We start from the raw sequence: 20,847 nt of genomic DNA, 5'->3' as shown, positions 1-20,847 counted from the left end.
AATCAGCTTTTTACAGCTATGCTGCATCACTTTCAAGTGTTTAAACATTTGGGTATTATGGCCCTTTAAGCAAAGGTAAAAGGCAGAACTGCTGGCCCGGCTGGGATTAGAACCTGCAACCCTCAGGCGTGAACACGTTCTGCATTTAAACAGTAAACCAAACAAAAAACATCACCAGCCTTGAATGTAGAGGATGATATAGACTTAGACCATAGGATGACCAGATTTATCACATGCTTGGCTTTGTACGTTAATAGAGGAAGCAGAAAGGGTCCAAGGATAACACTACATGTCAGCAGTGACATTCATGATTGATTACTCCTAATTCTTTACCCCTTTTTTTATTAGCATTAGTTAAGGCAGGACGACCCCATAGACTCAAATACATTCTTGTAAATGAGCAAACCAAGATAATAGACTTTCAATTAAAATCTTATATTGCATCAATCTTAACTAAATCTAATTTTTAAGTGACAAATAGTTTTAAAGTAGATTTATTAAAATATAATGATGTACTCTAAGCAAATATTAGCCTTAAAATAATATGTAGATGTATTTTTACAGTTATATTAGTTTAAACATTGAAACTATAATTGTAAAGATTTAGTTTCTATAAAGTACAGGACTCTATTTTGTATAAAATAATGGGCACCGCCATGTTTAAACCAGTTTTCTATTTATCTCTCTCTTCTGCTGAGAGCACTTATGAAAATATATAAATCAAACAATAAAATAGAGGCTGTGTGGAAACCTTGTTAGATAATCTTATGTTCCACGCAGCCTTGTTAGAACAATTTCTTTTATTGCCTGTTCTATATCTGAACGTAATTGTTCTTAGTAGGAGAGCGAGATAACAGAAAAACACATGTTTAAATATGGTGGCTCCTGTCACTTTATAGAAACTCAGCAGAATTTAGAAAGCCAACAATCTCCAGAGTTAAATTACAGGAAAAGGGGAGACAATGAATAATGTGTATTGCAAAGTGTTTTAACTACACATAATTACATTTTTATATTACAATTTCATACTATTTAATATCCCTTTAAGCATGGATAACCTATAGTGCATTACATGTAGTGTTGAGATGGACTGTCCAGAAGTTGCATTCTTCATTTTAAAGGGACACTGAGCATGAAATTTTAAGCAACTTTCTAATTTACTCCCATTATCAAAGTTTCTTCATTCTCTTGGTATCGTTATTTGAAATGCAAGAATGTAAGTTTAGATGCCGGCCCATTTTTGTGAACAACCTGGGTTGTCCTTGCTGATTGGTGGATAAATTCATCCACCAATAAAAAAGTGCTGTCCAGAGTACTGAAACCAAAAAAAAGCTTAGACACCTTCTTTTTCAAATAATGATAGCAAGAGAACAAAGAAAAATTGATAATAGGAGTAAATTAGAAAGTTGCTTAAAATTGCATGCTCTTTCTGAATTACAAAAGAAAAAAATTGGGTTCAGTGTCCCTTTAAATGTATAATCCCTATGGTTAATCTAAGCCCTTCTATGGTAACACTTATCATTTAAAACAATATTAGGTTCATATTTTTGAAGATGATTTCTGACAGCTTTGTGATTGGGACATTTTACTAACTTGTACATCCTGTATATATGCTTCAAGGTGGTCAATATGCTGGTGTTGATACTATCAAGAGTCGCTTTTTGCCATGGTTGGGAACTTGTTTTTCCACATCACACTCAGGAGCATTTTCGGATTCTAGCTTTTCACTCCTCCAGGTAAGACAATTACATTGAAACCTATTTTTTTAAAGAAGTAAATTGGAGATTGTCTTGTCATTTAGGGACAGTCTACACCAGAATTGTTATTGTTTAAAAAGATAGATAATCCCTTTATTACCCATTCCCCAGTTTTGCATAATCAACACTGTTATATAAATATACTTTTTACCTCTGTGATTACCTTGTAGCTAAGCCTCTGCAGACTGTCTACTTATCTCAGTTCTTTTGACAGACTTGCATTTTAGCCAGCCAGTGCTGGCTCCTAGGAACTCCACGAGAGTGAGCACAATGTTATCTATATGGTACACATGAACTAGCATGCCTAACTGTGGAAAACTGTCAAAATGCACTGAGATAAGAGGCTTAGAAATTAGCATATGAGCCTACCTAGATTTAGCTTTCCTCAAAGAATACCAAGAGAACAAAGCAAATTTGATTATAAAGAATATATTTGTGTATTTATTAATATATATTTAAAGGGACATTAAACACTAGATAAACATGTATATATATTTTATAAAGTTTCATTAGTTTAAATAGGGATAAAATAAATGTAAAGTTTTATAGTCTATAAAACAATTTGATCTGCCATGTTGTAACTTAGGTTACTTTCTCTGCTGTGGCCAATTAGGGACAGTTATAAATAGGTCATTAGAGTGTGCAGCCAATAGTTGTGTGGAATATAACAGTGTTCAGCACTTTCATTTTGAGCAGAAACTGAAAAGCTCACAATTTCATAATGGAATTAAAGGAAAAGTGGACAAAATAAATAATGAAAGTATATTGTAGAGATTTTTTAATATCTATCTATCTATCTATCTATCTATTTAATCTAATCTAATTTAATCTAATCTAATTTAATCTAATCTATCTATTAATCTAATCTAATGTAATCTAATCTATCTATCTATCTATCTATCTATCTATCTATTAATCTAATTTAATCTAATCTATCTATCTATTAATCTAATCTAATTTAATCTAATCTATCTATCTATTAATCTAATCTAATTTAATTTAATCTATCTATCTATTAATCTAATCTAATTTAATCTAATATATATATCTATTAATCTAATATATCTATCTATTAATCTAATCTAATCTATCTAATCTATCTATCTATCTATCTATCTATTAATCTAATCTAATCTATCTATTAATCTAATCTATCTATCTATTAATCTAATCTAATCTATCTATCTATTAATCTAATCTAATTTCAATGATTTTCATTTATAAATAATTGGGTGTTTGGATCAGCAATTTGATTTTGATCTATCAAATAACTAAAGGACACATTAATAATTCAGTAGTGAAATGAGGTTTATTGGATTAACAGAAAATGTGCAATATGCATCAAAACGAAGTTAGACAGGTGCATAAATGTGGGCACCCCAACAGAAATATTGCATCAATATTTAATAGAGCCTCCTTTGGCAGAAATAACAGCATCTAGACGCTTCCTATAGTCTGTAATGAGTGTCTGGATTCTGGATGAAGGTATTTTGGACCATTCTTCCTTGCAAAACATCTCCAGTTCAGTTAGGTTTGATGGTTGCCGAGCACGGACAGCCCGCTTCAAATCACCCCACAGATTTTCAATGATATTCAGGTCTGGGGACTGGGATGGCCATTCCAGAACATTGTACTTGTTCCTCTGCATAAATGCCAGAGTAGATTTTAAACAGTGTTTTGGGTCGTTGTCGTCTTGAAATATCCAGCCCCGGCATAACTTCAACTTTGTGACTGATTCCTCAACATTATTCTCAAGTATCTGCTGATATTGAGTGGAATCCATGCGACCCTCAACTTTAACAATATTCCCAGTACCAGCACTGGCCACACAGCCCACAGCATGATGGAACATCCACCACATTTTACTGTGGGTAGCAAGTGTTTGTCTTGGAACACTGTGTTCTTGTCCCGCCATGCATAACGCCCCTTGTTATGACCAAATAACTCAATCTCTGTTTCATCAGTCCACAGCACCTTCTTCCAAAATGAAGCTGGCTTGTCCAAATGTGCGTTTGCATACCTCAAGCGACTCTGTTTGTGGTGTGTGTGCAGAAAAGGCTTCTTCCGCATCACTCTCCCATACAGCTTCTCCTTGTGCAAAGTGCGCTGAATTGTTGAACGATGCACAGTGACACCATCTGTAGCAAGATGATATTGTTGGTCTTTGGAGGTGGTCTGTGGGCTGTTTTTGACCATTCTCACCGTCCTTTGCCTTTGCCTCTGCAATATTTTACTTGGCCTACCACTTCTGGCCTTAACAAGAACTGTGCCTGTCGTCTTCTATTTCCTCACTATGTTCCTCACAGTGGACACTGACAGCTTGAATCTCTGCAATAGCTTTTTGTAGCCTTCCCCTAAACCATAATGTTGAACAATATTTGTTTTATGGTCATTTTAGAGTTGTTTTAAGGCCCCCATGTTGCCACTCTTCAGAGGAGAGTCAAAGAGAACAACAACTTGAAATTGGCCACCTTAAATACCTTTTCTCGTAATTGGATGCACCTGTCTATGAAGTTCAAGGCTTAATGGGCTCACCAAACCAATTGTGTGTTTTAATTAATCAGTGCTAGGTATTTATAGGTATTCAAATCAACAAAATGACAAGGGTGTCTAAATTTATGCACCTGTCTAATTTTGTTTTGATTCATATTGCACATTTTCTGTTAATCGAATAAACCTCATTTCACTACTGAAATATTACTGTCCTTCAGTTATTTAATAAATTATCAAAATGAAATTGCTGATCCAAACACCCAATTATTTATAAATGAAAATCATGGAAATTGTCAGGGGTGCCTGCACTTTTGCATACAACTGTATATAATGTATCATTTTATATTACCATTTCAAAGTGTTAAATGTCCCTTTTCACTGTTAGATTGTGATCAGAAAGGAAAATATGTTTGTTTGTTTAAATATCTGTTTAATACATTATAATTAATTAACTAAGCTGAATCAGTACTAAACCACCTTAAAGGAAGAGAAAAGGGCAGGGTTTGCCCAATCCCTTTATTTAACTGCACATGTGCAAGGTGAAATCTTTTACACGTGTATTATTTTGTAATTGATTAACAAGGATCCTTTTGTTCTGGGGGACAGGTAAGAGAAAATCCATAAAACTATATGCTCATTATTCATTGCAAAATTCTTCTCAGATATGTAGGTAACATCATGTAGCTTACGATTTGTGTTTAATGACCCTTTAAACAACTGGTGTCAAAATTTTCTGCTGTGTTCCTCTCATTAAAAATGCTTATTTTACCATCTTGACATCATTGACAAAACCTTACAACTAGTTATTTATGTTGAAAGTTTTTTTATTTGTTTCCATATAGCATATATAAAACAGTTTGTACATCCTGAGAACAGTACTCACAATGTCCCAGACGATGTTACACTTTTCAAAATTATAGAAACGTTTTGCATATCTTGATGCTGTAACAAAACTTGTAACAGACAAAAACAAACAAACCAGAAAAACAAAACCATATAATCCATGTCTGTGTTGTGAAATATTTTCTGTCATAATCTTATCTGAATACTACAGTTGGCCCATTCCTAGCTGTGCTTACTTAGTATTTATTATTTTACATCCAAGTTCTTTATTTGTGGTATCATCTATCTATTCACTAACATGTTATTCATTATCCAATAAAACCATATTTTGTTGAATTGTTCTGTTTCCCCTTGTATCCAAGTCACCCTTTCAGAGGTGGAACAAGTATCTCGTATTTTATCTAGAATCTCTTTCCACGCTGGGGGTCCTTCCTTCCAATGTCTCGCTATGCAAATTCTGGTGGCCGTACATATTATTTTAATAAATTTATTTATGGAAGAGTTTAGGTTAGGGAGTGGTTTATGGAGAAGTGCTTGATCAATGGTTAAAATTATCTGTTCACCTAGAACCCTACTCAGGAGTTCATCTACCTTTTGCCATATACTTTTAATGGTTCCACATTCCCACCACATATGCTTATAGGATCCCTGTATCCCACAACCTATATAGCATAGCTGAGATCTATTAATGGAATAATGTGATGTTCTCAAGGGCATTAGGTACCACCTAAATATGTTTTTTATTGAGTTTTCCCGAAGATCTGCACTAATGAGGCCCTTACAAGATTCAAAGCATATCTGGTCCCATTCATCTTTTGAAAGCTGATCTATCCCTTCCTCTTCCCATTTTAATAATATTGGTGGTTTATCTGTATAGTGTACCTCCTGAATTGCTATATATAATTTTGATATCAGTTGCTTTTCTCTGATAGGGTTCATGCAAATCCTTTCTAGGGTCGTAAGTGGGTGTTTCCCTCTGGAGATCTCATACTTATTAAGGGCTGAGGAGATTTGAAGATAGAGGAACCATCTTAGTTTGTCTGGGAGTATTTTTTACTGTAACTGGTTAAATGAGAGTATCTGAGCTTGAATAAGAAAGTCTGCTACCCTATAAAGCCCTTTGTTAGCCCACTTATCCACCAAAGTATGAATTTCCTTAGGTAGTAGCATTCTGATCGGTTTGGTCCAAGTCCCTGGTGGAAGTATCGTTGGATGTTTGGTCAGCTGTCTCCAATGTGTGAGTGTGTCCAATGTTGCAGACAGACTAGGGCCTACTAATATTGAGTCTTTCCTAGAAGTCCATAAAGGGTCGTCAGTGTGATGTAGGCCTATGATATCAGTTTCAATTTGTGTCCAAAGAATTTCCTGTAATGGTTTATGAAGAAGCGATGCTTGGGCTATTCTGGACGCCATGTAATAATCTTGTAAGTTCGGTACTCCCACCCCTCCCAAGCGTCTATGTCTGTTTAATATGTGAGCGGCTATCCTTGCTTTTCTGTCCCCCCTCAAAAAAGAAACCAAATCCAATTGTAATTTTTGGATTTCTAATGGGGGTATTTTAATCAGGAGTGCCCTAAAGAGGTATAAAATCCTCAGAAGCACATTCATTTTTATAGATGACAATCGACCATACCACGAGAAGGTTCCCTTTCTCCAGGATCTAAGGTCTCCTCTGATAGAGTGGAGGAGTGGAACATAATTTAGTTTATATTAGTTATCGTAACTGTCCGAGATCTTTATTCCTAAGTATGTGAGACAGTCTTTAGCCCATTTTATATTGAAATTAATTTCAATCAGTTTCTTGGCATGGGGGGTTAGTGTTAGTGGTACAGCTTCACACTTGTCTACATTCACCTTATATCCTGAAATCTCTGCAAAGTCTTGCAGGATCCGATAAAGATTAGTCAGGGAACTGAATGGGTCTGTCAGAGTCAGTAAAATATCATCCGCAAAAAGCGAGATTTTATATTCCGAATTATGAACCATCACCCCTTTGATGTCATTAGTATTTCTAATAGATATCACTAGCGGTTCGATGCACAGAGTGAACAAAAGCGGAGAGAGGGTGCAACCCTGTCTTGTTCCATTTTTTATATCTATGGTCCTAGACACATACCCTGCTGCGCTAACCGTGGCCTGTGGATTCGAGTATATCCCCTTTAGTGCATCGATGGATGGCCCCTTAAAGCCCATTGATGAAAGTGTATGAAACATGTATGTCCAGTCTATACGATCGAACGCCTTCTCCGCATCCAAGGAGAGGAGCAGAGAAGGCGTCCCCTTTCTCTTTAGGTGTTCGGTTAAGTCTATGGTTCTGCGAACATTCTCCGGAGCTTCCCTTCCTTTGATAAATCCTACCTGATCAGGATGGATCAGGCGAGGTAATAGTGTTTGGCGTCTGTTTGCCAATATTTTTGTGAGAATCTTAAGATCCTGATTAATCAGGGATATGGGTCTGTAGTTCTGACACCAAGTATGATCTTTTCCTGGCTTAGGGATAACTATGATTTTGGCTCTAAGTAAATCTGTGGGAACCTCGGACCCCGACATTATATCATTACAGAATCTTTGCAGGTGAGGTACTAAAGAAGTCTTAAATAGTTTGTAGTACTCGCTAGGTAAGTCATCTGGGCCCGCCGCCTTGCCTGGTTTTAAATCTTTAATTACTCTAAGGATCTCTGGCGCTGTGACCTCTGCATTGAGGATATCATTTTCCTCCGTTGTAATTGTGGGGAGATTGGCCTGTCGTAAGAATCTGGTCAAAAGTCTCTTTGTCTGGTCAGTGTGGTGTACTTTTTGCCCATCATACAGTGTTTCATAGTAGGCAGCAAAGGTATTGGCTATTTCTTGGGGATTTGACGTCTGAGTTCCCCCTTGTGTATATAATTTGGGTATCGAATACAATTTTGTTCTGTTTCGTAATTTATTAGCAAGATATCTGTCTGGCTTATTAGAGTATAAAAAATAGTTGGCTTTTAATCTCTGAAGGGCTCTCATCGCTGAGTCATTTAAGATTTTTGACAGTAGATTTCTCTTTGTTTGAAGAGTTCTGAATGTTATGTTGGACTGTGCGTTTTTGTGCTGGGCTTCTAGATTTGCTATTTCTAAATGGAGTTGCTTAATGTTTGTGTTCGCTAAGTTGAGGAGTCTGGCTTTCTCTTTTATCAATATCCCTCGAATAAAGGGTTTATGTGCAGCCCAGGGGTTAAGTGGGTTAGTTGTGGAATTGAAATTTGAGGACCAATACTCCTCCATTAGTTTTCCTATATCAGTGTTGAATTGTGAGTTGTGAAGGACAGAGGGGTCAAACGTCCAAGATTTCTGTCGTTGGTGATCAACTAGTCCCGTCATAGTTAGTTGAACTATCGAATGATCCGACCAAACACATGGGTGTATAGCGGATGCAGAAACATTAGGTATCAGAATCTGGCTAATCTATATGTAGTCTAGCTTAGTGTAACTATTGTGGGCATGCAAGTAAAATGTATGATCTGTTGTGGTACCATATAGTGTTTCCCACGTTTTCAGAAAATTATGTTCTGACATCGAATCCCGTATGAAATTCGCTATCGATAACTGCCTAGATTGTTTACTTGAAGCTTTGGAGTCCTTTCTAGCATATTGATTTGTAATATTGATATTAAAGTCTCCTCCGAGTATAATTCTGGAGTGAGACCACTGTGTTAGCATATGGGAGACGTGTTGAAAGAAAGCGTGTTGACTTTCGTTTGGGGCGTATACATTGCAAAGTGTGACTGTCATACCATGTATGCGACCCCTAACAATAATGAACCTCCCTTCAGGATCCTTTATGACCTCGTCTGTCTCAAACTGTAGAGATGAATGTATGAGAATGGAGACTGCTCTTTTTTTTTGGTCTAATGTAGAGTGAAAATGAGTGGGAAATTGTCTATGCCAGTACTTAGGGACTAAAGTTTGTGTGAAGTGTGTCTCTTGAAGGAATATAATTTTAGCTTTTAGCTTTGTATATTGGGTAAGTGCCACCTTACGTTTAATATTAGTGTTAAGACCTCTCACATTGTGTGAGAGTATAATAAGATCATGGGCCATGGATACTAAAGATGTTATGGCATTTCATGCTATCCTTCCTATGAGTGAGTATTAGGGTTTGTAATAATTGGACTCTATATTCCATCTGATAACTAGTCATAGGCCACACAGACATGGAGACATGGACAAAAAAAAAACTTGTTAAATTAAACTGAAAACAGTAAAAACATGAATTTAAATGCCAAAAATTAGACATTTGTCGAAATACAGGGAGTTACCATAGCCATCAATGCAAAAAAAAACAAAGCACAGCATAAAGTAGTGGCCATGGGAGCGGGGGGCACATATTTGGAACTTATTTTAAGAAACCAGGTGTATTTTAAGAAAACATTACATGCAGTTAAGAACATCATGTATTCATTTTTCTAACTTCAATCTTGACATTCACCTCCTCCCCACCGTCTATCTCCTCACATCTCCTAAAAATTAACCCATATCTGAGGAAGCCTGTTAACTGGAACAACACATATAGTCTCTTCACAGTAAGAGTGGGCTTCAGATAGATAAACTCCACATCTGAGTACAATGAATAAGTGCTCACCCCCGGGGGTACAGCTTCACCACCAAAGGTCCGGCAGGAGTCCAGTCTTGGTATTGCCTATAGATGATGAAGGTATATCCCTTGCAGAGTCGGACCTAGGGGGTAGGAAAAAAGAGAAAAAGGAAAAGACAAGTTCCTCCAAGTCAAACTCATCTGAACAGTGGATAGTCTCCCTGGTGATCCCCATGGTAATGGTTTCTTCACAAAATGAGGATATTAATTACTTTGGTCTTTTCTTCTGCACTGTAGCCCATTTGGCTCTTTTGTGTTTGTTTTCTGTGTGTGAGTTATTAGATTCTTCTGGAACCTGCTCAGAAGGCGGTAATTCCGGGGGCTCTAGATTCAGATAAGAACATATCTCCGGGATATCTTGATGTTTTCTGATTGTTAGCGTTTTCCCTTCATGTTGTATAAGTAGAGCAAATGGAAAGCCCCACCTATAAGAAATTTGATTTTTACGAAGCAACAAAGTAAGGGGTTTCATGGAGTAGCGTCTTTGAAGTGTCTGTACACATAGATCTTGGTAGAACTGGATTATTGTGCCTTTAAACTTGAAGGTTGGATTTTTTCTAGCCGCCGAGAGAATTGCCTCTTTGTCTGGGAAGCGCAATAATTTGACTATAATGTCTTTCGGTGGGTGATCTCCCCTGGGCCTGGCCCTTAGGGCTCGATGTGCCCTTTCAATTTGAAAATGATCTTCTTCTTTGCGGCCTGTAATAGCCTTGAATAATTGCTGCAAGTAGTTGAGTAGGTCCGTGGGATTCTGGAATTTCCTTAAGTCTAATATTGCATCTTCTCGTGCGGTTTTCTAGATCCTCCAGTTTGTCCTGGAGATCTTCTAACTCTTGTTTGTGACATCGCACTTGTTGCGATATCTCATCTGCAGCCTCATCTCTGAGATTTTCGTTTTCTTCCAGCACATCAACTCTTTCACCTAAATCTTGCATATCTTGTTTTAATTCTTTTAGACTCTCATTCACTGTGGTTTGTATGGAATCTAGCTTTGTCCACATTTTTTCAAAATTTGCGTTTATGTCTTGCATGGATACTAGATCCCTCAAATCCGCTTTTGTGACCGGTGTAAAGTCAGATGCGTAAGACCCTTCTATATGTGAGTGGTTCGGCGTGTTCGCCATTTCTGGTTCTGGTATTTCTGAGGATTTGTCTCCTTTAGATGGCTTAAAAAACAGGTTGGTTGCCGTTTGTTTACCTGCTGACACAGTTTTCTTAACCTGTCTAGATGACATCTTATGTGTCTGGACTTGCAACCTTATCCTGTCAGCTCAAAAAGTATGATAAAGGTGAGACTTTTCCTGCGAAGAGCTATGTAAATCTATGGCAGAGGGTACATGCGTGTCGCTTATCTGGATCTGTTTAACAGAAGTTTTCTCAACAACCCAGAGTTTGTATCTTGGCTATCAGCTCAAGATGCTTTATTTGTGTTTGTTCACTGAGTGTTTCGTTTTCGTTATTCTGATAAATTATACTTCCTCATCTTACATAGCTTGCCCATATGTATGAACTACTCGTTGTTGTGTCATTTAATATATATACAGTCCTTCTGCCCCCTCATCCTGCATGCTATATGAGTATTGTAGTAAGGAGATATATCAATTAGTTGCTAATGTCTCTTTACTGCGTTAAAAACAGTTTTCCATAGTATACTCCAAGTATCTAGGCATGAGGGGGGTAAATTGCACCATTCTTAGCCCCAGCTGTTAAGTCCTATGCCCGTTATCTGTAACGTTGAGATTGTGCTGTAGAGCTACTTCATATCTGCAACAGGTACCCTCTTTAATATATAGGGCTGCTTATAATAAAGTTCATAAGTGATTCAGCGGTCTTACCCCTCCGTGTGCAGCTCATGTGGTTGTATTCCAATGTCGGGTGCAACAGCGACGGGCCGGACCGCCTCGTGGGAGGCAAGATGGCGTCTGCACAATGTCCGCTGTGAGGGGATCCTCACCGTGTCAGCTTCTCAGGTACCTTTAAGCGGCGTTTTAGTCCTTACACGATGCACCGCTGCATGCTGTTAGACATCCCACAGTGAATTATGCCCTCCTTTGCACTTTTCCACTATGCCGGTCAGCCTCCGCTCACTCCTCTGTACGGAGCTCCACGGTTAAGCGGCCATCTCTGTCTCCTGCCAGGCTCCGCCCCCCACAACTAGTTATTTAAAGGGACAGTCTACTGCAGATTTTTTGTTTTGTTTAAAAATATAAAATATAGATAATCTCTTTATTACCCAGTCCCCAGGTTTACATAACCAACACAGTTATAATAATATACGTTTTACCTCTGTGATTACTTTGTATCTATGCCTCTGCAAACTGCCCCCTTATTTTAGTTCTTTTGACAGACTTGCATTTTAGCCAGTCAGTGCTGACTCATAAATAACTCCATGGGAGTGAGCACAATGTTTATCTATATGGCACACACAAACTAGCGCTGTGTAGCTGTGAAAAACTGTCAAAATTCAGTGCGATAAGAGGCGGTTTTTAAGGGCTTAGAAATTAGCATATGAGCCTACCTAGGTTTAGCTTTCAACAAAGAGAACAAAGCAAATTTGATTATAAATGTAAATTGGAAAGTTGTTTAAAATTGCATGCCCTATCTGAATCATGAAAGTTTAATTTTGACTTGACTGTCCCTTTAAGAGAGATCTAGAATCCATTAATGACTTTGGTGTGTTGTTTTTTGTCCCCTTATGCAATATAAATAAATATAAATAAAGCTCTTTAAAGGGACAGTCTACACCAGATTTGTTATTGTTTTAAAAGATAAAATAATTCCTTTATTACCCATTCCCCAGTTTTGCACAGCCAACAGTTATATTAATATGCTTTTTACCTCTGTGATTACCTTGTATCTAAGCATCTTCTGACTGCCCCATATCACATGACTTTTTATTTATTATCTATTGACTTGCATTTTAGCCAATTAGTGCTGTGTTGTGCTGACAATGTTATCTATATGGCCCACATGAACTAGCAGTCTCCTGTTGTGAAAAGCAACAAAAAAAAAAGCATGTGATAAGAGGCTGTCTGTAGTGGCTTAGAAACAGGCAGAAATGTAGAGGTTTAAATGTTATAAAGTATATTAATATAACAATGTTGGTTGCGCAAAGCAGGGGATTGGGTAGTAAATGTGTTATCTATATTTTTAAACAAAAACAATTTTAGTGTTGACTATCCCTTTAATGAAATCCTCACAGTACAGGTTTCAGTATTTTGATCATCTTTATTTTGAGCTGAAGGGGATCATGGGTAAGCCACCTAAACAATACTACAGTATTCAATGTTAAAATTATGTATTTGTTTTACAGGAATCATTGGAAAGAGACAAAAGATTACGAGAGCTCTCAACCACCCAGGAAATGGAACTGAATAAACTGGAGAGCCAGCTAACATCTACACGCATGGAACTAAATGCAGTAAAGCAAGAGTAAGTCAAATACACAAAGCTAAACATTTCCAGCTGTGGTATTTTAATGTCATGTGACTCATACTGCCAGTACGGAATATAATGAATTCCACTGAAAGCAACTTGTTTATGTTCTAAGTGCTAATTAATAAAGATATTCATGAACATAAAACACACAAATATCTCTGCAAACTTGACCATCTATCTGTCAAAATATAATATATACAAATATAGAATTTTAATCTAACATTCCTTTATTAGCATCACTAATGGGGAATAGTAAAATACTACATATGCTGCAAGGGACAAATTACATCTAATTATGTTATAACAGTTATCATACTTCATGCTAAAAACTATTGTTTAATTTAGCCTTCTGGAAGCTCAGATGGAGGCTGAAGACACCAAAACCAAATCTGCAACAACTCTTCTGGCTGCAGAAGATGAAATACTACAACTGAAATCACAGTAAGTAACACTGTACATACTGCTGTTGGTATTGTGACTCGGGGAGAGGTAGGGGGATAAAATGGCTGAACATAAATAATAAAATCAGTAACAACATGTACAGTAGTAGAGTTGCTTTTTGTACATAGAAACTGCACATCATTTTACAGATGGTGGCTCATTGGCATCAAAAGAGTGACTCAAGTGAGTGCTTTTGATTAGATATGAGGAGCACAATTCTGGGGGTGAAAGCATTTTCCCTGCTTGAATCCTTGTCCCAAGGTATTCATAGCTGTGTGCACTACATGTACAGTTTTGTTCTCCTTCCCATCAACCCCAATAGACACTTACAAAGGAAACATTAAGGGTTATTATTTTCTGCTTCATTTGAATTTACCAAATGTAGAATCTTAGCTTTATATATGGTATATGAGAAGCAAAATTTAATTTGGTAAAACAGAGTAAGTGAGCGCTAAAAATATATTATCCCTTAAAGCCAAGCTATAAATCTGCCCCTCTCAAGCAGATATAAAATATCATACACTCTAAAACACAATCTAGCTAGCGCTCCAGCTAGGGATCAAAAGGATAAATATATGGAAGAACACAAATAATAGATGAAAAGAGGTGTAATCATGTGATCGGAGTTCTCAGATGCCTCATAGGCTAATAAACTCACATGCTATAGTGTTCCAATCCTGTCGGCCGTAACAATGTGTCCACAAAGCCTTCAGTGGACTTGTAATGTGGCAAACTTTGTTGTCATGGAAACAATTTGGTAGGCTTTTAAGCAGATATACATGCTTTTGATGTAAACATCATCTTGATAAAGCCCTTGTGAGAGTGAAATGCATGGACCTTACTGACTGCAACAAAGGAATCTTCATCACTTTTATTTCATCAATACAGCCTTTTTAAGAAAAGTGCCATCTGCCTGCATTGCTCCTGGGAGTATCTACGGATACGGTGGAGAAAGGCCAAGTTGTTTCTATATATACACTCAGAAATGTGTATTCAAGTTATCCATACTGTCTAAAAGAGCAATATCGCTGGAATCGAATCCACCTATACAGTAGATCAAGAATCACTGTTTACATCAAAAGCACGTATATCTGCTCGAAATCCTACCGCATCGTTTCCATGACAATGAAGTTTGCCACATTACAAGTCCACTGAAGGCTTTGTGGCTACATTGTTACGGCCGACAGGATTGGGACACTATAGCACGTGAGTTAATTAGCCTATGAGGCATCGGAGAACTCTGATCACGTGATTACACCTCTTTTTATCTTATGGTAACTAACTGTCCTCTGATTCCATATTCAAGTGGATTTCTTTTAAGGTAACTTTTTAATAGACATTTTATTCTCAACACCAAGGGAGACGTCCCTATATTCTTATATATCAGCGCTTTTTATTTTTGTTCATTAAAATATATGTATTTCTGAAGAATCTTTGGTATATATTCGTGTCTTTATATATTTGTGTATTCATAATCTTATATATTTGTGTTCTTCCATATATTTATCCTTTGCTCCCGAGTTGGAGCGCTAGCTAGATTGTGTTTTAAAGCGAAATTTAATTGGCAGATTTGTTTTAAAGTAAATAATAGGAATGTCTCTTATACATTTATAAATAAATCATTAACTTTAATGTCATTTACAGATTGAGATCCACCGAAGACAACTTAGAATTTAGAAAACGAAGTGCAGTTGACGATTATGAGCGACAGATACGACTGCTAAGGGATGAGATCACTGTTCTGTCAGCTGAAAAGAGTGTGTTACAAGGGAGGTACGATATCATCTCTGTAAAAAGATTTTTTTTTGGTGAAAGATAAAATGCACTTTGTGGATGAATGTTTTTAAAAACAACTTTAACTCTTGCTTAATTCAGGCATTGAATGAATTTTTTTTTTTTATAACTGATGGAAATGAAAAAAAAAAAAAAATCTCATTTGAAAGAGGAGAACCTTTTCACTCACTCACAGCTGCAAAGTTTTCATCATGGCAGCCATTATCACCGGACAGTTTTTGGGGAACAAAAGGAGCGCCTATTACCACTTTTGTATGATGACCTTGCTTTTAAGCTGGTAATCTTTTTCCAGCTATCATATGGGGCTCTTTAATTATTGTCATCTTTAAAGATACACTAGAGTCGGTTCATATTGCAGTTTCGTTGCCATCAGCAATTACAAATACGTTATGATTAACTAGGTTATGTTATGTTTTTAATATTGGAGTTTTAAATGAAAACTTGCAGCCCATTGAAATTAAAGTGACATAAAGTCCATGGTTTTTTTTTCTTTAATGATTCAGATAAAACATTTGATTTTAAACAACTTTCCAATTTACTTCTATTATCTTTTTTTTTTTGTTCTCTTGATATTCTTTTGTTTAAATGGATTCCTAGGTAGACTCAGGAGCTGCTAATTGGTGGCTTCACATATATGTCTCATGTTATGGGCTCTCCCAATGTATTCAGCTAGCTCCAAGTAGTGCATTGCTGCTTCTTCAACAAAGGATACCAAAAGAATGAAGCAAATTAGATAATAGAAGTAATTTGGAAAACTATTTAAAATTGTGTTGTCTCTCTAAATCATGAAAGAAAGAAAAAATTGGGGTTCATGTCTCTTTAAAGTTCAGTAACAGACCCCTTATTTAAAAGAAAAGAGGGTCAGTGAGTGCAGGAGGATTAGCACATGCCTATTAGTTAAAACAGGGCTCCAAAATATTTAATTGATGTTTGTGGTGGAAACGTATCTAGATGTTTGGATCAGAATGGAACAGTCAAATGTTACATTAAATTAAGTGCCTTGTGTTAATCACCAAACAGTGACCACAAATGGAATAGGTGGATTTTAAAAAGGAAGGAATATTCACAAATAAATTATATATTTTATATTGACAGGAGTTTTAGAAAATGTCAAGGTAATCTGCTATTAGCTCAGGCAAATATTACAAAAGTAGTTTCAATTCAAGTAGCATAAAAGCTTTTAAAAGTAAAAGCAGATTGTGGTAGTGAGCTTAGACTTTGGGGTGTGTGTAATGAGGTATTTTATTTAAATTTTTTATTACTATCTTTTTTTGTTATATTAACTAATTTTAGAATTTCAAGAAGCCGTTCTTGTAGCCCTGTACGTCACACCAGCAGGTCGTCAAGCCCATTCGGAAGGACAGAGTCTCCCACATCTGCCAGACTTACCAACTCTTCTCGTCACGCCCGCCTAATATCCAGATTTAATGACATTTATGCTAATGACCGGCTAGATGCCCAAACTCACCTGAGACGTTATATTGACGATCAGGAGATGGTTCAGAGAATTATTTTTATCGCTACTGTGGTACGGAAATTAACCTTTTGCTTGCAACCTTTCAGTTTCAAAACTATTTAAGATAACTCATGCTAAAGAAAAAAGCATAATCTTCATACAATCTAAATAGACAAAAAACATGTAATGAAATTATAATTCAAATAATTTCATTATTTTCTACTGCACCATACATGCCATATGAGCTGCTTCTTGTAAGTATGTATAATATTAAAGGGACATGAAACTATTTTTTACTTTGATGATTTAGAAAGAGCATGTGATTTTAAACAACTTTCTAATCTACTTCTATTATCTAATATGCTTCATTCTCTTGTCCCCTTTGTTGAAAAGCATATCTAGATAGGCTCAGTAGCTGCCGATTGGTGGCTGCACATAGATGCCTCGTGTGATTGGCTCACCCATCTGCATTGCAATTTCTTCAACAAAGGATACCTAAAGAATTAAGCAAATTAGACAATAGAAGTAAATTGGGATGTTTTTTTTACAATTGTATTCTCCATCTGAATCATGAAAGAAAATGCTTGGGTTCCATATCCCTTTAAACTCTGTGTTCAATATTGTGCAGGAATCATTCCACGCTGCAAAGATGGCTTTCAGACAGTTCAAGCTCCGTGTGAGAAAATCTTTGGCACCTTCTCATTTGGGACCTGAATCGCTAGAAGATGCTGTTATTGACTACATTGTCCGCAACTTGGATCTTTATGATGTCCAGTCTAGTGTTAACGTAAGATTTAGATACCTTTGTTGCTATAAAATTATTTCATTATTTGTGTGTTGTTTTGCAGCTTTAATTACACATTCATTTTTGATTACTTTGAACACTTATTAAAGGGATAGAAAGGTCAAAATTGACATAAGCATGGGTGCATTACAATTCTAGTAAAAGATATTACTGTTTTTCTTTAGCATACGCACATATCCTGTGAGGGTCCCGAGCACCAGTATTCAAGCACCACACCTTCTCAGAGAGCTGTCAGTGGTGTGTATTGCTTCTGAAGACTTACTTTGTGTCATACAAGCCACTGCTTGTGTAGTGTAGTGTTTGAATACTGGTGCACAGGGCCTCACAGGATACGTGCGTACAGTGGCGTCACTAGGGTTGGTGTCACCCGTTGCGGTAAGTTATTGTGTCACCCCCCCCAGAAAGCAGACACACATAAAAACACAGGCAAACACACATACAAACACTCAGACACACTTAAAACATACACAGATGCACACACAAACACTCGGAAACACACTCAGACACACACACAAAAACACACACACAAAAACACTGAGACACACACACACAAAAACTCAGACACACACTTACAAAATATGTAAACTGCACTGCATTAATTATAAAGCGCATGCCTAGAGCTGCTCCCTGGCTCAGCAGAGCATCAAATGAAAGATAAACAGAGCACTCTAAAACTAAATCGCTAAAGTAAAGGTTTAGGTGCAAACTATGAAAATTCTGCTCTCTGACTCTGTTCCAAGCCTGTCAGTGCACAGCCCCGGGCCGCGTGCCTACCGCTTCTTATGGCCAATCACCTCTGCACTCTGCCCACCCCCAGACCCCCGCCCGCCCTCCTACCTGTTCAGTGTGCACTTAGTGTACCGTAACCGTAATGGTCTGGTGGGCATCATACGTGGCTCCTTCATTTTAAAGACAGTGTCAAACAGTCATGCGGTCAGGTGCCAGGCATCCCCTCATGATTTGCCAGTTCCCGTTTAGAGAGACAGCACAGCAGTGAGTGACTCCACTGCTCCACATGTCACTGAGCAGTGAGCACAGATAGGCAGGCAGGTTTAGGCTAGCAGCGCAACTTTGCAAGCCCCACGGCATGCCCACAACATTCATAGCGAAATTGGGCGGGGAGAAGCAAAGTACATACAAGCAAAAGCAGCCGGGAAAACTATTTGTTGAAATTGCAGCACTGGCTCAAGGGGCAAAAAAATTGTGTGTCTACATCTTCTCCAGTCCCACCAATGTTCACAAATGCCAGCCCCTCTAATAAAAAAAAATCTATGCATCTCAACATTGTATTTCTTTGAATTTCAATAAAAACATTTTTTTTTTGTGTCACCCCCTGGAGGGTGTCACCCGGGTGCGGCCCGCCCCCCCCGCCCCCCTCTAGTGACGCCACTGCGTGCGTATGCTGCAGAAAAACAGTAATAACGTTTACTAGAAGCATTTTTGCTAATTGAAGTATATTGTAAAAATGCTTATAATTCAAATTGAAATACATATTTATTTTTTTACCTTTTTATACCTTTAATTTTCCTAACTTTTTCTAATAACTTGGAGGTTTTATGCATGCTTAATTTTGTTTTAATAATTATATATGAGTAGATAATAAATTGAAGGCCTGGGTTTATCAGCTAGTAATTTAATATAAATATTGTTTTATTAAAGCGACACTGAACCCAATTTTTTTCTTTCATGATTCAGATAGAGCATGCAATTTTAAGCAACTTTCTAATTTACTCCTATTATTAAATTTTCTTCATTCTCTTGCTATCCTTATTTGAAAAGCAAGAATGTAAGTTTAGAAGCCAGCCCATTTTTGGTTCACAACCTGGGTTGTGCTTGCTGATTGGTGGCTAAATACACCCACCAATAAACAAGTGCTGTCCATGGTCTGAACCATAAATTGGCTGGCTCCTTAACTTAGATGCCTTCTTTTTCAAATAAAGATAGCAAGAGAACGAAGAAAAATTGATAATAGGAGTAAATTAGAAAGTTGCTTAAAATTGCATGCTCTATCTGAATCATGAAAGAAAAAAAAAAATTGCATTTAGTATCCCTTTAATTTAATAGAACTGTTAAATTTTGAATGTCATATAGCAATAACATTGAATGCCTTGATTTTTAGATTAGCTAATACATTAATTACAGCACTCTGGCGGCAAAGGGAGAAAATGTAATGATAAAAACATTGTTTAACTCTTTTATAATTCTAACCTTTTTTTGATAACAGCGTAATCTTCCTGTAGATACCAGAAATTCAAAAGAAATTTGCATTGCAAGTTACAAGCAGTATACACATTGCACAAAATCTTAATCAACTCTAATATAATTCATTTAAATTTAGTTTTGTTTAATTTGTTTTTAGGATGTGATCAGTGCAATGAACGTCAATCCTAAAATCTCATTCCCGCCTGAAGTGGACTTTATTTTGATCAGTAGCTTCATTCGGGAGGTGTGTCGTGTTGCTTTTGCAATGCAAACTCTAGAAATACCATTGGATGTAGCTTTTGCAGTTGACGGAGAACTCTTTAGTGAAAGCAAGTAAGAAGAACTGACAAATTAATATCTAGATATTTTGTAATGATGACTGTTGCATAGAAATGTAAAATATAATAACGCCTTTTATCTTGTTAATGTTTTCTCTGTTTGTCTAGGTATCGCCGCACATATGACTCTGAGTTCTCAGCGCCTCTTGTGTATTACCATGTATGGCCCCCGCTGATGGAAGATGAGACTGTTGTTGTCAAGGGAGAAGCCGTAACAAAGAGGGGTGCTCTGGTAAGCTAAACATTTAGGAGATTCAAATACAATACTTTCAACATATGGTTAATCTACGGAAAAAAACAGAATGAAAATGAAGATCGACCAATTTGATTTATTGAGCTTTGAAATTCTACAACTCACACAAATTTTTTTAGACGGAATGAAGCTTCTTGGGCTGATTTCGAGACTGGCCACTTGGATTTTTGCTATAGGACTCTGATGATGCCATACATTTCAGTATCTCTAGAGCAGAGCTTTCCAAACTTTTCATGCTGGCGACACACTTTTTAGACCTACATCATTTTGTGACACAATAATTCAGTTGTACTGGCAAACAGGAGGTTAAACTAACTTGTTTTAAGAGATACAGATGCATACATAAATTATATAATAACAAAATGTATTTACAAGTAACAGTATATTAGTATGTGCAAGAATT

General features: G+C 36.8%; 1 protein-coding gene across 2 annotated transcripts in view; it reads left to right on the top strand.

Moving 5' to 3' along the window:
• SPATA18 (spermatogenesis associated 18) overlaps window positions 1–20,847 on the top strand; it is a 59,628-nt gene that overhangs the window by 22,214 nt on the left and 16,567 nt on the right. For both annotated transcript variants that reach the window (XM_053700865.1, XM_053700864.1), the window contains exons 3-10: window positions 1,621–1,736; window positions 13,031–13,149; window positions 13,501–13,596; window positions 15,241–15,369; window positions 16,684–16,918; window positions 17,475–17,633; window positions 20,011–20,186; window positions 20,300–20,423. In XM_053700865.1, coding sequence (XP_053556840.1) covers window positions 1,621–1,736; window positions 13,031–13,149; window positions 13,501–13,596; window positions 15,241–15,369; window positions 16,684–16,918; window positions 17,475–17,633; window positions 20,011–20,186; window positions 20,300–20,423 — 1,154 coding nt within the window. The remainder of the gene's footprint in view (window positions 1–1,620; window positions 1,737–13,030; window positions 13,150–13,500; window positions 13,597–15,240; window positions 15,370–16,683; window positions 16,919–17,474; window positions 17,634–20,010; window positions 20,187–20,299; window positions 20,424–20,847) is intronic.

This window comes from Bombina bombina, chromosome 2 (assembly GCF_027579735.1).
Source record: "Bombina bombina isolate aBomBom1 chromosome 2, aBomBom1.pri, whole genome shotgun sequence".
NCBI lineage: Eukaryota > Metazoa > Chordata > Amphibia > Anura > Bombinatoridae > Bombina > Bombina bombina.
Note: the sequence above shows the minus strand (reverse complement) of the source record. Positions and strands in the feature narration are given on the sequence as shown.